Source organism: Nerophis lumbriciformis, linkage group LG26 (assembly GCF_033978685.3).
Source record: "Nerophis lumbriciformis linkage group LG26, RoL_Nlum_v2.1, whole genome shotgun sequence".
In the NCBI taxonomy this organism is placed as follows: Eukaryota; Metazoa; Chordata; class Actinopteri; order Syngnathiformes; family Syngnathidae; genus Nerophis; species Nerophis lumbriciformis.
In genome coordinates, this window is record NC_084573.2 from 886183 (window position 1) to 903534 (window position 17352).

At 37.0% G+C, this 17352-nt stretch overlaps 1 protein-coding gene across 1 annotated transcript; it reads right to left on the bottom strand.

Moving 5' to 3' along the window:
• Positions 1–2614: 2614 nt before the first annotated feature.
• LOC140679829 (uncharacterized) lies at positions 2615–13705 on the bottom strand. The gene is made up of 2 exons (XM_072916114.1): positions 13248–13705; positions 2615–4401 (listed from the first exon to the last, which is right to left on the bottom strand). The coding sequence occupies exons 1-2, from the start codon at positions 13369–13371 to the stop codon at positions 2615–2617; spliced, it is 1911 nt and encodes a 636-aa protein (XP_072772215.1). The 5' UTR covers positions 13372–13705.
• Between the last annotated feature and the right edge of the window lie 3647 nt (positions 13706–17352).

A 17352-nucleotide genomic window follows, 5' to 3' on the forward strand; every position in this document is an offset into this window, starting at 1 on the left:
GTTGACATTTTCTGCTGGTTGCATTTTTTCATGCGTCATGACTAGGGGAGGTTGTTTGGATAGATAGATGGATAGATAGATAGATGGATGGATGGATCGATGGATGGATTGATAAATAGATGGATAGTAGTTTATTGTGAGCAGGTTGACACTTTCTGCTGGTTGCATTTTTTATGTGTCATGACTAGGGAAGGTTGTTTGGATAGATAGATGACGGACGGACGGACAGACAGTAATTTATTGTGAGCAGGTTGACATTTTCTGCTGGTTGCATTTTTTCATGCGTCATGACTAGGAGAGGTTGTTTGGATAGATAGATGGATAGATAGATAGATGGATGGATGGATCGATGGATGGATTGATAGATAGATGGATAGTAGTTTATTGTGAGCAGGTTGACATTTTCTGCTGGTTGCATTTTTTATGTTTCATGACTAGGGAAGGTTGTTTGGATAGATAGATGACGGACGGACAGACAGTAGTTTATTGTGAGCAGGTTGACATTTTCTGCTGGTTGCATTTTTTCATGCGTCATGACTAGGGAAGGTTGTTTGGATAGATGGATGGATGGATGGATGGATAGTAGTTTATTGTGAGCAGGTTGACACTTTCTGCTGGTTGCATTTTTTTATGCGTCATGACTAGGGAAGGTTGTTTGGATAGATGGATGGATAGATGGATAGATAGATGGATGGATGGATGGATAGTAGTTTATTGTGAGCAGGTTGACACTTTCTGCTGGTTGCATTTTTTCATGCGTCATGACTAGGGAAGGTTGTTTGGATAGATGGATGGATAGATGGATGGATGGATAGATGGATAGATGGATGAATGGATGGATAGTAGTTTATTGTGAGCAGGTTGACATTTTCTGCTGGTTGCATTTTTTCATGCATGCGTCCTGACTAGGGAAGGTTGTATGGATAGATAGATGGATAGATGGATGGACTAGGGAAGGTTGTTTGGATAGATAGATAGATGATAGATGGATAGATGGATGGATGGATAGATGGATAGATGGATAGATAGATGATAGATGGATGGATAGTAGTTTATTGTGAGCAGGTTGACATTTTCTGCTGGTTGCATTTTTTCATGCGTCATGACTAGGGAAGATTGTTTGGATAGATAGATGACGGACGGACGGACGGACAGACAAATAGATAGATAGATAGATAGATAGATAGATAGATAGATAGATAGATAGATAGATAGATAGATAGATAGATAGATAGATAGATAGTAGTTTATTGTGAGCAGGTTGACATTTTCTGCTGGTGGCATTTTTTCATGCGTCATGACTAGGGAAGGTTGTTTGGATAGATAGATGGATAGATGGATAGATAGATGGATGGATGAATGGATGGATAGTAATTTATTGTGAGCAGGTTGACATTTTCTGCTGGTTGCATTTTTTCATGCGTCATGACTAGGGAAGGTTGTTTGGATAGATAGATGGATGGATGGATGGACTAGGGAAGGTTGTTTGGATAGATAGATAGATAGATAGATAGATAGATAGATAGATAGATAGATAGATAGATAGATAGATAGATAGATAGATAGATAGATAGATAGATAGATGATTAATGGATGGATGGATGGATAGATGGATGGATGGATGGACGGATAGATAGATGGATAGTAGTTTATTGTGAGCAGGTTGACATTTTCTGCTTGTTGCATTTTTTCATGCTTCATGACTAGGGAAGGTTGTTTGGATAGATAGATGACGGACGGACGAACGGACAGACAGACAGTAGTTTATTGTGAGCAGGTTGACATTTTCTGCTGGTTGCATTTTTTATATGTCATGACTAGGGAAGGTTGTTTGGATAGATAGATGATGGATGGATGGATGAATGGATGAATATATAGATAGATAGATAGATAGATAGATAGATAGATAGATAGATAGATAGATAGATAGATAGATAGATAGATAGATAGATAGTAGTTTATTGTGAGCAGGTTGACATTTTCTGTTGGTTGCATTTTTTCATGCGTCATGACTAGGGAAGGTTGTTTGGATGGATGGATGGATGGTACTTTATTGATTCAGGAAAATTAAAATTCCAGCAGCAGTGTACAGAATTGAGATCGAATTTAAAAAAGTAAAAAGTAAATTAAGGGGGAATAAATGGAAATAAAATAGAAAATATTGCAATGAGAATAAAAATAAACAGCAACAATAAGAATAAAAACATAACAGTAAAAAAATAAGAATATAACAAGAGAAACTAGGCATGTTATGAACATGTAATTAGTACAAATCATAACTGCAGGAAGCTGAGATTTTTTCTCAGAATGAAAAAAAAAAAGTAAAATAAAGGTAAGCAACATTAGCGGTTTATAACTTTCTAAAAAAGAAAGCAGTTTGTGTAGTTTTCTATGCACAAGGATGTGTATTGATGGATGTAGTCTACTGGACTGAAGTGTAACTGTTCATCTAAAAAATCTTAGAAGCATATGAACAAGACTGTAACACAACAATGATGTCACACATGTGCTATGTGCTGATGTCATTAAAAAGTTATTAGTAAATTTATTGATTTTTTTTGTTTTGTTATTTATTTATTTTTATTTTTTTTTATTATTATTTTTTTTCCCCCTTTTAGTTTAAATTTTTTTCCTTTTTCTTTTTTTCGTCGTTAGAAAGTTCAAGTTTGCTGCTGCTGTCCTCACCAGCACACTTGTGTTTCTTACACTGGAACTCCGAAGAGAATCTCTCAGCGCACACACCACAACTCAACATGATCTGTCCAGCGTGTCTTCTCATGTGTCTTTGCATATAGGAACTAAGAGTAAAACCTTTATCACAGACAAAACAGATAAAAGGTTTCTCGCCAGAGTGTATTCTTGCGTGTTTTGCCAAATATTTCTTCTGGGGGAATTTTTTATTACAAATTGAGCACGTGAATGTTTTTTCACCAGGGTGTGTTTTCATGTGTGTTCTCAACTCATTAACTCGAGTAGAACCTTTACCACAGAGTGAAGACGAAATGTGCTCTTTTCCAGTGTGGATCATCATGTGTACTCTTAGATGTCGCCTCCGGGTGTAATATTTACCACAGATTGAACATGAATAAGGTTTTTCTCCAGTGTGTATTCTCATGTGTACCCTCAAAACACAACGTTGTGTGAAACTTTTACCGCAGACTGAACACATAAAAGGTTTCTCACCGGTGTGTGTTCTTGTGTGGCTTATCAATTGTGCCTTCCGGGTCAATCTTTTACCACAAATTGAGCACTTGAATGGTTTTTCTCCAGTGTGTATTCTCGCGCGTGATTCTAAACATTGATTTGTGTCAAAACTTGAGATGGAGACAGGATTTTCTGCGGCGTGTATTCCCATGTGGGTTTTCAAATGGTTCCTTTGAGTAAAATCTTTACCGCAGATTGAACATGAAAGGGGGTTTTCTCCCGCGTGTGTTTGCATGTGTCCTTTCTGATCACCCGAAGTCTTAAAGGTTTTGCGACAGATTGAGCAGGAAAAATGTTTTTTTCCAGTGTGCGTTCTCATGTGTCTTTTCAGATTACTCGGGTATATAAAGGTTCTGTTGCACTGAGAACATGTCAGGTGTGTGTTGTCGGTGTGACATGTTGCATCATCTTTAGAGTATTCATCATCAGTGTCAGCAGAGTGAGATGTCGTCTCTTCACCGTCTGATAGTGGTGCTAAGATCTTGTCCGCTGGGGATCCTCCAGGGTGTGTTTTCATGTGCAACGTCAACCCAATATTTTGTGTGAAACCTTTACTGCAGACCGAGCAGGAAAATGGTTTTTCTCCGGTGTGCGTCCGCATGTGTACTTTCAAATTGTTTTTTAGTAAAAAACCTTTACCACATTTTGAGCAGGTGAAAGGTTTTTCTGCGCTGTGCGTCCCCATGTGTACTGTCAAGTTGCCTTTTAGCGAAAAGCCTTTACCGCATTCTGAGCAGGTAAAAGGTTTTTCTCTGGTGTGCGCTCTCATGTGTGTTTTCAGATTACTGGGGTATTTAAAGGTTTTGTCACAGTGAGAACACGTCAAGTGTGTGTTGTCAGTGTGACATGTTGCATCATCTTTACAGTCTTCATCATCAGTGTGAGGAGAGTGTGACGTCGTGTCCTCACCATGTGATAGTGGAGCTAAGATCTTGTCTGCTGGTGGTCCTCCACAGTGGTCTCCATTACCTTCTGTCTCTCTCTTCTCCTCACTTTCAACTTTGACCTCCTCATCTTCACTCTTCACACTGACGAGGTGTCTCTTGTCTTCCCCTGTTAAGAGTGGCGGCTTTTCGTCATCTTCAACGTGGGGGGGCTGCGGCTCCTCCTCTTTCACCTGGAGGTGCTGCCACCTCCTCTGCTCCACACCGGAGGACCCCGCCTGCTGCTCGGGCGGGAGATATTCTTCACAGGCGTCTGCAGGACACAAGAAGACAAATTTATAAGATTTTTACCAATTCAGGTTTCACGATTCGGTGCTTTCTCATTGGGTAAAAAGGAGAAGAAACAGGTGGATAAGCATCAACTCTACCTGGTTGAGAAGTAACATGAGCGTACAGTATTGGCTTTACACAAATATACAATACTATTATCAAGTGTTGATGGTGGGAATATATGACTGGCAGCCATTTTAAGTCCTCAAAACATCCATTAAAAGAGTGCACAAAAATAGTTTTTTAATAAACATCTTACGATCAAATTGAACCACTTTCCACCTTAATATTGAGTTGTGTAAACAAGTTAATATTGAGTTGTATAAACAAGTTAATATTGAGTTATAGACTTAGACAAACATTAATGATCCACAAGGGAAATTGTTCCACACAGTAGCTCAGTTACAATGATGGAAAGTGTAAGGATGGAAAGGACAATGCAGGTATAAATAGACTAAATATAGCGATATAAAATATAACATATATATGTAATATTTACATAATATATGTACAGTATATTATATATACCGTATTTTCCGCACTATAAGGCGCACCGGATTATTAGCCGCACCTTCAATGAATGGCATATTTCATAACTTTGTCCACCTATAAGCCGCCCCGGACTATAAGCCACGCCTACGCTGCGCTAAAGGGAATGTCAAAAAAACAGTCAGATAGGTCAGTCAAACTTTAATAATATATTAAAAACCAGCGTTCTAACAACTCTGTCCCAAAATGTACGCAAATGTGCAATCACAAACATAGTAAAATTCAAAATAGTGCAGAGCAATAGCAACATAATGTTGCTCGAACGTTAATGTCACAACACACAAAATAAACATAGCGCTCACTTTCTGAAGTTATTCTTCATTCGTAAATCCTTCGAATTCTTCGTCTTCGGTGTCCGAATTGAAAGGTTGGGCAAATGCGGGATCCAAAATGGCCGGTTCCGTCTCGTCGAAGTCATCAGAGTCAGTGTCACTGTTGTCCAGCAGTTCTGTGAATCCTGCCTTCCGGAAAGCTCGGACCACAGTTGTGACCGAAATATCTGCCCAGGCATTTACGATCCACTGGCAGATGTTGGCGTATGTCGTCCGGCGCTGTCTCCCTGTCTTAGTGAAGGTGTGTTCGCCTTCGGTCATCCATTTTTCCCACGCCGTTCGCAGTCGTGATTTGAATGCCCTGTTGACACCAATATCCAGCGGTTGGAGTTCTTTGGTTAATCCACCCGGAATGACGGCGAGTGTTGTATTTGTGTGCTTCACTTGTTTTTTGACACCATCTGTGATGTGGGCGCGCATGGAGTCGTATATCAACATGGACGGAGCTGCGTGAAAAAAGCCACCCGGCCTCTTCGCGTAAACTTAAACTTCCCTTAACCACTCGCTCATCTTTTCTTCATCCATCCATCCCTTCGAGTTAGCTTTTATGATGACGCCGGCTGGAAAGGTCTCTTTTGGCAAGGTCTTCCTTTTGAATATCACCATGGGTGGAAGTTTCTGGCCATTAGCATGGCAAGCTAGAACCACAGTAAAGGATGACTTCTCATTCCCTGTGGTGCGAATATTCACCGTACGTGCTCCCGTTGTATCCACAGTGCGGTTCACAGGAATATCAAAAGTCAGTGGAACCTCGTCCATGTTGATAATGTTCTCTGGCCGGATCTTTTTTTCAGCTATCTTGTTTTTAAAATATGCACGGAAAGTAGCCAGCTTTTCTTTAAAGTCTTTAGGCAGTTGCTGTGAAATAGTAGTCCGTGTGCGGATGGAGAGATTGCGTCTTTTCATGAACCGGAAACACCAAGAAGCACCACCTTTAAAATCATCCAGGTGAAGTTCGCTTGCTAGCTTTGTTGCCTTCATTGGAATAGTGATGGTGCTGACACTTCTGCTTGCTGCTCTCTGCTCAACAACCCACTGTTCCAGTTTGTCCTCCAACAGTTGCCATCTTGCTTTGTTCCCTCGGAAACTCTGTTTTGTCTTCTTTACCTGGCGCAGGTCATCTTCTTGCTTCCTCCACCTACGCACCATTGATTCATTTATGTTATATTCTCTTGCTGCTGCTCTATTTCCGTGTTCTTCGGCATGACTTATTGCCTTAAGTTTAAATTCTGCGTTATACGCGTGTCGCTTAGTAGGAGCCATTTTGTAGTCTGGTCTTTACAGATGTAAACACACAAAGGAAATGAAACGAAAATCCGCGCGCTTCTTCTTCTTCCGGGGGTGGGTGGTTGCTTACAGTAGAAGAAGAAGCGCTTCCTGTTCTATGGGGGCGGGTGCTTACCTTGGCGGTTGCTTGCGTAGAAGAAGAAGCGCTTCCTGTTCTACCGGGAAAAAAGATGGCGGCTGTTTACCTAAGTTGCGAGATCGAAACTTTATGAAAATGAATCTTAATATTTATCCATATATAAAGCGCACCGGGTTAAAAGCCGCACTGTCAGCTTTTGAGTAAATTTGTGGTTTTTAGGTGCGGCTAATGGTGCGGAAAATACGGTACTGATATATTATATTATATTATGTCTATAACATATATACAATATAAAACAATTACCAAGTACAATATTACAGAAACATTATATAAACAAGTAAACATTGAGTTGTATAAACAAGTTAATATTGAGTTGTATAAACAAGTTAATATTGAGTTGTATAAACAAGTTAATATTGAGTTATATAAACAAGTTAAACAGTTGACTTGCAGACTTATCTTTTCCAAAGCTTGTAAGAAAACTGACTTCGTGAAATCGTCAACCCGGAAGTGCCTAAACAAACCAAGCGTAGTAATTTCTTACCGCCACCAGGTGTCAGTATGAGTCTACAATCAAATGGGCAAAATAACAGTGAGGTCTTAAAAAGTTCAAGTAGCAATGATTGTCACACACACACACACACACACACACACACACACACACACACACACACACACACACACACACACACACACACACACACACACACACACACACACACACACACACACACACACGCACACACACACACACACACACGCGTATATACAATATATATACATATACAGTATATATACATATACACATACATACATACATATACAGTATATATACATATACACATACATACATACATATACAATATATATACATATACAGTATATATACATATACACATTCATACATACATACGGTACATACATTTACAGTATATATACATACACATATATACATACATATACACACATATAGATACATACATACACACATATACATACACACACACACACACATATATATATATATATATATATATATATATATATATATATATATATATATATATACATACATAGAAAAGCCCACCAGCCTTTCTAGATATATAAAGAAGTGTATTTACAACATGAATAATATATACATACTATACACATATAAAAAAAAGCTTGTTGTGAAAAATGAGTTGGAATTTCACAAGAAAAACAGAATTACGACAGTATTATAATAAAAGTCGTCATTTTACTCAACGCAGATCAAAATGTTACAAGAAAAAGTGAACATGTGTGCAACATTATGATGAAAGTTGGAATTTTACTCAATAACAGTCGCAATTTTTAAAATGTTGGCAATTTTATGAAAAGAGTCGTAATTTTACTCGACAAAAGTCACCATTTTATAAGAAAACGTTAACATTTTGGCGATATTATAATAATCTGAATTTTGCTCTAAAAATGTCACTATTTTTACAAGAACAACACAAAAATTGGCAATGTTGTGATAAAAGTCAGAATTTTGTAGGACAAATGTCACCCGTTTTGCATTAAAAAGTAATAATTTTACATAAAAAAGTAGTTATTTTACGAGCAAATATTGCAATATTACAGAAACAGAAAGAATATGAGAAATTGTTCCCAGTTTTATAAGAAAAAATTCGACACATTGTGAGAAAAAGACTGCTTTTAGTTCATTTTTTGTGTGCAATTGTTTTTCAATCTTCATTATTTACTTCAAGTTATTACAGTATGTCTCTATGTACATATTTATTTTTATTTTAATACATTTTGGCCAAAGGGGACGCATTTAAATTTCTTACACACACTTGTTATTTCATATGTTGACCAGAGGGTATGTCCTATAATGTTTATTGTGTGTGTGTCCTATAATAATGTTTATTGTGTATGTCATATAATAATGTTTATTGTGTGTATGTCCTATAATATTTATTGTGTGTATGTCCTATAATAATATTTAGTGTGTGTATGTCCTATAATAATATTTAGTGTGTGTATGTCCTATAATCATGTTTATTGTGTGTATGTCCTATAATCATGTTTATTGTGTGTATGTCCTATAATAATATTTATTGTGTGTATGTCCTATAATAATATTTAGTGTGTGTATGTCCTATAATCATGTTTATTGTGTGTATGTCCTATAATAATATTTATTGTGTGTATGTCCTATAATAATATTTATTGTGTGTATGTCCTATAATAATATTTAGTGTGTGTATGTCCTATAATCATGTTTATTGTGTGTATGTCCTATAATCATGTTTATTGTGTGTATGTCCTATAATAATATTTATTGTGTGTATGTCCTATAATAATATTTAGTGTGTGTATGTCCTATAATCATGTTTATTGTGTGTATGTCCTATAATAATGTTTAGTGTGTGTATGTCCTATAATCATGTTTATTGTGTGTATGTCCTGTAATCATGTTTATTGTGTGTATGTCCTATAATAATGTTTATTGTGTGTATGTCCTATAATAATATTTATTGTGTGTATGTCCTATAATAATATTTAGTGTGTGTATGTCCTATAATCATGTTTATTGTGTGTATGTCCTATAATCATGTTTATTGTGTGTATGTCCTATAATAATATTTAGTGTGTGTATGTCCTATAATAATGTGTATTGTGTGTATGTCCTATAATAATATTTATTGTGTGTATGTCCTATAATCATGTTTATTGTGTGTATGTCCTATAATCATGTTTATTGTGTGTATGTCCTATAATAATGTTTAGTGTGTGTATGTCCTATAATCATGTTTATTGTGTGTATGTCCTATAATCATGTTTATTGTGTGTATGTCCTATAATCATGTTTATTGTGTGTATGTCCTATAATCATGTTTATTGTGTGTATGTCCTATAATCATGTTTATTGTGTGTATGTCCTATAATAATATTTAGTGTGTGTATGTCCTATAATCATGTGTATTGTGTGTATATCCTATAATAATGTTTATTGTGTGTATGTCATATAATAATATTTATTGTGTGTATGTTCTATAATCATGTGTATTGTGTGTATGTCCTATAATAATATTTATTGTTTGTATGTCCTATAATAATGTTTATTGTGTGTATGTCCTATAATAATGTTTATTGTGTGTATGTCCTATAATCATGTTTATTGTGTGTATGTCCTATAATAATATTTATTGTGTGTATGTCCTATAATCATGTTTATTGTGTGTATGTCCTATAATAATATGTATTGTGTGTATGTCCTATAATCATGTTTATTGTGTGTATGTCCTATAATCATGTTTATTGTGTGTATGTCCTAAAATAATATTTATCGTGTATATGTCCTGTAATAATGTTTATTGTGTGTATGTCCTATAATAATATTTAGTGTGTGTATGTCCTATAATCATGTTTATTGTGTGTATGTCCTATAATCATGTTTATTGTGTGTATGTCCTATAATAATATTTATTGTTTGTATGTCCTATAATGTTTATTGTGTGTACGTCCTATAATGTGTATTGTGTGTACGTCCTATAATAATGTGTATTGTGTGTATGTCCTATAATAATGTTTATTGTGTGTACGTCCTATAAAAATGTTTATTGTGTGTATGTCCTATAATAATGTTTATTGTGTGTATGTCCTATAATCATGTTTATTGTGTGTATGTCCTATAATAATCTATAAGTGTGGTACACAATGTGACCAGCAGAGGGTGCTGGACACTGATGTAAGGAAGAAGACGCAAGCGCCGTGTCAACCCTCTGCGCATCTGCTCGGCGCAGACGTGATCCCGTGTGCAAAGTATCGCGACATGCTAATTTAGCCGCTATGAAAACAACTAGCCCGTCACTGCTGAGTTCATTTCAACAATGAAAAATAGGACCTTCATAGTAAATAAAGCCACATTTCCACGGCTGCGTGCTGTGTGCAACCATGTCGATGATGTTTTAACGTTTAGGGGACGTGCTCTAATGAAATAAATCAAACATATTCCGCTGGTGGTCGATGTCACGAAACAATTGCATACAAAAAATGAACTAAAAGCAGTCTTTTTCTCACAATGTGGCGACTTTTTTCTTATAAAACTGGGAACAATTTCTCATATTCTTTCTGTTTCTGTAATATTGCAATATTTGCTCGTAAAATAACTACTTTTTTATGTAAAATTATTACTTTTTAATGCAAAACGGGTGACATTTGTCCTACAAAATTCTGACTTTTACCACAACATTGCCAATTTTTGTGTTGTTCTTGTAAAAATAGCGACCGGAAGACACGATCGGTTCACGCATGCGCGAAGACTACGTCACTTCCTGGACTTACAATTATTTATTTTTTTCCACCAGTGCTTTTGAAACGTCACATTCTGTGATATAGGAATATTTTATTAATATTTTGTATAAAAAACTAGTTTACCTTGGAGTAAAATGGAACAAGAATATAAACATGAACAAGGAAGGGGTAGATTAAAAAAAAAACGGAGTATTATGGCCACAATCCCATCCATCCATTTCCTACCGCTTGTCCCTTTCGGGGTCGCGGGGGGTGCTGGAGCCTATCTCAGCTGCACACGGCCATCATCTCATTTATTTTTTAAATGTTGATTTTTATTTATTTATACAAGCCACTTACTTATTTTTAAATGATCAGTATGTAATATTGTATATGACATTGATATTCAAATAAAGATGACAAAAAAGAAAACCATGGTAGTGAGATCCAATGCCCAGCACCCACGTGGCATTGATGGCAACTTTCAATCCAAAAAATATTTGTTCAAAAATCAATCTTGTTATTTTTGTTGTGAGTTTGGTCTGTTTTACATAATAACACAGTCACTAATCATAGAGTCTATAATTAACAAAGTACAACCACAATTTCATTGAGCCCGATAATGACTTAATTATATTACAATCTAGATTTTGAACACACTGTACACTAGCGAATGATTCGCATACTTAGTCAACAGCCATACATGTCACACAAAGGGTTGCAGTATGAACAATTCCCACAATGTCATGAACATGTGCCATATAGTGAAACCACACTAAACAACACTGTCATAAACATGTGCCATATAGTGAAACCACACTAAGCAACACTGTCATAAACATGTGCCATATAGTGAAACCACACTAAACAACACTGTCATAAACATGTGCCATATAGTGAAACCACACTAAACAACACTGTCATAAACATGTGCCATATAGTGAAACCACACTAAACACTGTCATAAACATGTGCCATATAGTGAAACCACACTAAACAACACTGTCATAAACATGTGCCATATAGTGAAACCACACTAAACAACACTGTCATAAACATGTGCCATATAGTGAAACCACACTAAACAACACTGTCATAAACATGTGCCATATAGTGAAACCACACTAAACAACACTGTCATAAACATGTGCCATATAGTGAAACCACACTAAACAACACTGTCATAAACATGTGCCATATAGTGAAACCACACTAAACAACACTGTCATAAACATGTGCCATATAGTGAAACCACACTAAACAACACTGTCATAAACATGTGCCATATAGTGAAACCACACTAAAAGACAAGTTGTCACTATTTTATTGAAGGACTAAATGACAATAATAAACATATGTTTCATCTACACTAACATTTTTTCTTACAATAAAGACAATAATGACATTTTTTTGTGGTCCCCTTTACTTAGAAAAGTACCGAAATACATGTTGCTACCGGTACCAGTACCAAAATATTGGTATGGGGACCACACTAAAACACACCCACTGGCAGAAATGTCGATCGGCGCATATGATGTTAATGATGAAATATAAAGTTAGTAAAGATGTGAGAGTAAGAAGTAAACAACATATAAAGTTAGTAAAGATGTGAGAGTAAGAAGTAAACAAAATATAAAGTTAGTAAAGATGTGAGAGTAAGAAGTAAACAACATATAAAGTTAGTAAAGATGTGAGAGTGAGAAGTAAACAAAATATAAAGTTAGTAAAGATGTGAGAGTAAGAAGTAAACAACATATAAAGTTAGTAAAGATGTGAGAGTAAGAAGTAAACAAAATATAAAGTTAGTAAAGATGTGAGAGTAAGAAGTAAACAACATATAAAGTTAGTAAATATGTGAGAGTAAGAAGTAAACAAAATATAAAGTTAGTAAAGATGTGAGAGTAAGAAGTAAACAACATATAAAGTTAGTAAAGATGTGAGAGTAAGAAGTAAACAACATATAAAGTTAGTAAAGATGTGAGAGTAAGAAGTAAACAACATATAAAGCTAGTAAAGATGTGAGAGTAAGAAGTAAACAAAATATAAAGTTAGTAAAGATGTGAGAGTAAGAAGTAAACAACATATAAAGCTAGTAAAGATGTGAGAGTAAGAAGTAAACAAAATATAAAGTTAGTAAAGATGTGAGAGTAAGAAGTAAACAAAATATAAAGTTAGTAAAGATGTGAGAGTAAGAAGTAAACAACATATAAAGTTAGTAAAGATGTGAGAGTAAGAAGTAAACAACATATAAAGTTAGTAAAGATGTGAGAGTAAGAAGTAAACAAAATATAAAGTTAGTAAAGATGTAAGAAGTAAACAAACCTGTTCTGAGTAACACAACTTGATGTGTGTTGCAAACAGCGTCCAGTAGTTGACGTAGTCTCTCGTTCTCCTCTCTTGTCCGACAAAGTTCCTCTTTGTACTCTGCTATGTTTCTTTCGCACATGTTGACACGATCACAACACTTTACTCTCACACTTTCTTTGATCTCTGCTTAGTCACGTCTTGATCTCTACCGCCTGTCTTTGTTAGCAGCTAAGCTAACTAGCGTGCTAAGCTAACTAGCGTGCTACGCTAACGAGCGCGCTAAAACAACTCATCTCCAAAGTTGACTGAGACGAGTCGAGTTCACGCTGACTGGGGAGGATGAATAAAGTGTAGTTAATAGCGAGGTGATTAATAAAGTGTAGTTAGTAGCGATGTGAGGAGTCAAGGAGGGGACTTTGCCGCAAAGCGCATGTCCTTCCAAGCTTGCGTCATTTAGGGGCGGGGCCAATGAGTCATAGTGATGGGCAAGTCATGAACGAGTCGTTCAAAATGTATAGTTTTCATGGTGTCCGCACAAAAAACACGGCAACAAATGATCTTTCAAGTATTTAGACTTGGACTTGGACTTCTTTTTATCGTCATTCAAATTTGATCCTGGGCCGGCTTCCTCCCACCTCCAAACCCGAAAGGGACAAGCGGTATAAAAAGGATGGATGGTTAATTTGAACTTTACAGTACAGCATACTTGCCAACCTTGAGACCTCCAATTTTATATTTATATGTATATATATATATATATATATATATACACACACATCCTGAAAATATGCAAACAAAACTGTGTTTAGATAATTGATACTTCAAACTTGCATCAATAAATCTTAAGGAATATAACATAACTTGGCTTCTGAGAGCTTCAAAATGTAATGAATAAAATGCTAAAGTTGTTGATAAACAAGCAATTATTTTAATAATTAAATATGGTCATTTTAAATGAATTATCATGATCATTTAAAATTAATTATTTCAAATATGTTTATTTTAATGTATAATTCTATGGCTGGATGTAATAAGGAGTCAGAAAAAATACAAATAAAAATACAATTAATTTTGATGTTTTTAGCAAAATATAGTAAAAATGTTTTTTGTTTTCTTTAAAATTAATATACAGCCGTATTTTCCGCACTATAAGGCGCACCTAAAAACCACAAATTTTCTCAAAAGCTGACAGTGCGGCTTATAACCCTGTGCGCTTTATATATGGATAAATATTAAGATTCATTTTCATAAAGTTTCGGTCTCGTAACTACGGTAAACAGCCGCCATCTTTTTTCCCGGTAGAACAGGAAGCGCTTCTTCTTCTACGCAAGCAACCGCCAAGGTAAGCACCCGCCCCCATAGAACAGGAAGCGCTTCTTCTTCTACTGTAAGCAACCACCCGCCCGCGTAGAAGAAGAAAAAGGGCGCGGATATTACCGTACGTTTCATTTCCTTTGTGTGTTTACATCTGTAAAGACCACAAAATGGCTCCTACTAAACGACAGGGATCCGGTTCATGAAAAGACGCAATCTCTCCATCCGCACACGGATTACTATTTCACAGCAACTGATATTCCTGTGAACCGCACTGTGGATACAACGGGAGCACGTATGGTGAATATTCGCACCACAGGGAATGAGAAGTCATCCTTCACTGTGGTTCTAGCTTGCCATGCTAACGGCCAGAAACTTCCACCCATGGTGATATTCAAAAGGAAGACCTTGCCAAAAGAGACCTTTCCAGCCGGCGTCATCATAAAAGCTAACTCGAAGGGATGGATGAAGAAAAGATGAGCGAGTGGTTAAGGTAAGTTTAAGTTTACGCGAAGAGGCCGGGTGGCTTTTTTCACGCAGCTTCGTCCATGTTGATATACGACTCCATGCGCGCCCACATCACGCTGGTTTTAATATATTATTAAAGTTTGACTGACCTATTTGACTGTTTTTTTGACATTCCTTTAGCGCAGTTAGATGCGGCTTACAACACGGGGCGGCTTATAGGTGGACAAAGTTTTGAAATATGCCGTTCATTGAAGGCGCGGCTTATAACCCAGGGCGCCTTATGGTGCGGAAAATACGGTATATATTTATTTTTAGGTAAAATAAACATAATACAATTTATCGCTAGTCTGGATGATTTAGTTCTTGTCACCCTGTTGTCCTCCCGTCATGAAAAAAGGCTGTCCTCACTCAGGTCCGCATGGAGCTGGAGGGGGCGTGGCCTCCAGCTCCGGCTGAAAATGGGGAGATTTTCGGGAGAATATTTGTCCCGGGAGGTTTTCGGGAGAGGCGCTGAATTTCGGGAGGGTTGGCAAGTATGCAGTACAGATAAGAACGAAATTTCGTTGCATTATCTGCTTGTAGTGCAGGATAAAAGAGCAATAAGGGGCAGATATAAATGTTAGAATAATTATGTATAAGTTATCACACAACTCTTATGCTCAAAGGCCAGGATCAGGATGCTTTATTAAAGTCCATTCTTAACGTGTACAAGACATATAAGAACTGAAATTACATTTTCATCAGTGTTTGAACCTGACAATACATCGACCTCCTCGACCACGGTCTGGGAGCCGGCAAGCAGGAAAGGTGTAACATTCCGCGCCCGAGAGAACACAACCATTGCAGCCATGCGTCTGAAACGTAACATCATCTTGCAGTGACATCAGGACGAGCAAAAGTAAAGTGTCTGTTGTTTTTTACGATTTAATAATCTATTTAATAAGACATGTTCAGAGAATACCTTTTTTAGGGGGAGGTAGTTGTTTGAGGCCTCAAGAAACAAATGTGGTCTGTTTACAGGGGAGTGTCTTAGCTCAGGAATGCATGGGGGAAGGGTTGGAGACAAGCGGGAGACTCTTAGTTAGGAAAAGTAAACACACTAAGTAAAGCGAGACATTAGTCTGAATAGGATGCATCTAGCAAAGTGAGACCGGCAGAAGAAACTAAGCAAGACAGCATAAAAATGAAAGAAAAAAACATTTGAAGATGACTCTTTAACCAAAACAAGTACCACGGAAATGTAGATTTCTGCTATTTCATCATCAGTAAGCCAACCTTTTGCCCAGGAATCACAGGATATAGATTCACAATACAAGCACCTGCATGTATTGTGACATCACATGGACAAAGATAAGACCTTCTGGAGGAAAGTTCTGTGGTCAGATGAAACAAAAAAAGTTAAAAAGTTAAAGTTAAAGTACCAATGATTGTCACACACACACTAGGTGTGGCGAGATTATTCTCTGCATTTGACCCATCACCCTTGATCACCCCCTGGGAGGTGAGGGGAGCAGTGGGCAGCAGCGGTGGCCGCGCCCGGGAATCATTTTTGGTGATTTAACCCCCAATTCCAACCCTTGATGCTGAGTGCCAAGCAGGGAGGTAATGGGTCCCGTTTTTATAGTCTTTGGTATGACTCGACCGGGATTTGAACTCACAACCTACCGATCTCAGGGCGGACACTCTAACCACTAGGCCACTGAGTAGGTTGTGTCTCCTGAGTCTCCAAACAAGTGGACATTTTAGCTTACATGAACTCAACGTCAAATTTGAGGAAGCACATGGCGGTAAGTAATGTTAGTAGATATTTTGGCTGTCACCGTAGGCTGATGTTAGCTTCCCTGCTATGAATCACTGTCAAATGTACATCGTGTGGGTATAATTTATTAACACAGTGATTTTCAACCACTGTGCCGCGGCACACTGGTGTGCCGTGATATATTGCCTGGTGTGCCGTGGGAAATTATGCAACTTCACCTAATTGGTCCAAAAAATATTTTTTGAAAATCAATAGTCATAATAATGTGCCGTTGTCTAGTGCCTGTGCTGTGTAGAGCTTGGCAGGGTAACCATGTAACACTCCATACCAGTAGGTGGCAGCAGGTAGTTCATTGCTTTGTAGAAGTCGGAACGCGTTGAGGATGGTTTTTCGTGATCCCAATAGGCAGAGCACAGCGGGAGACAGCGTACAGGTAAAAAGGTATGTAACGCTTAAACCAAAAATCAACAAAAGGCAAGTCCCGCTAGGAAAAGGCACTGAAGCATAGGGATGGCTATGTAAAACAAAAGTAAAACTGAACTGGCTACAAAATCAACAAAAACAGAATGCTGGACGATA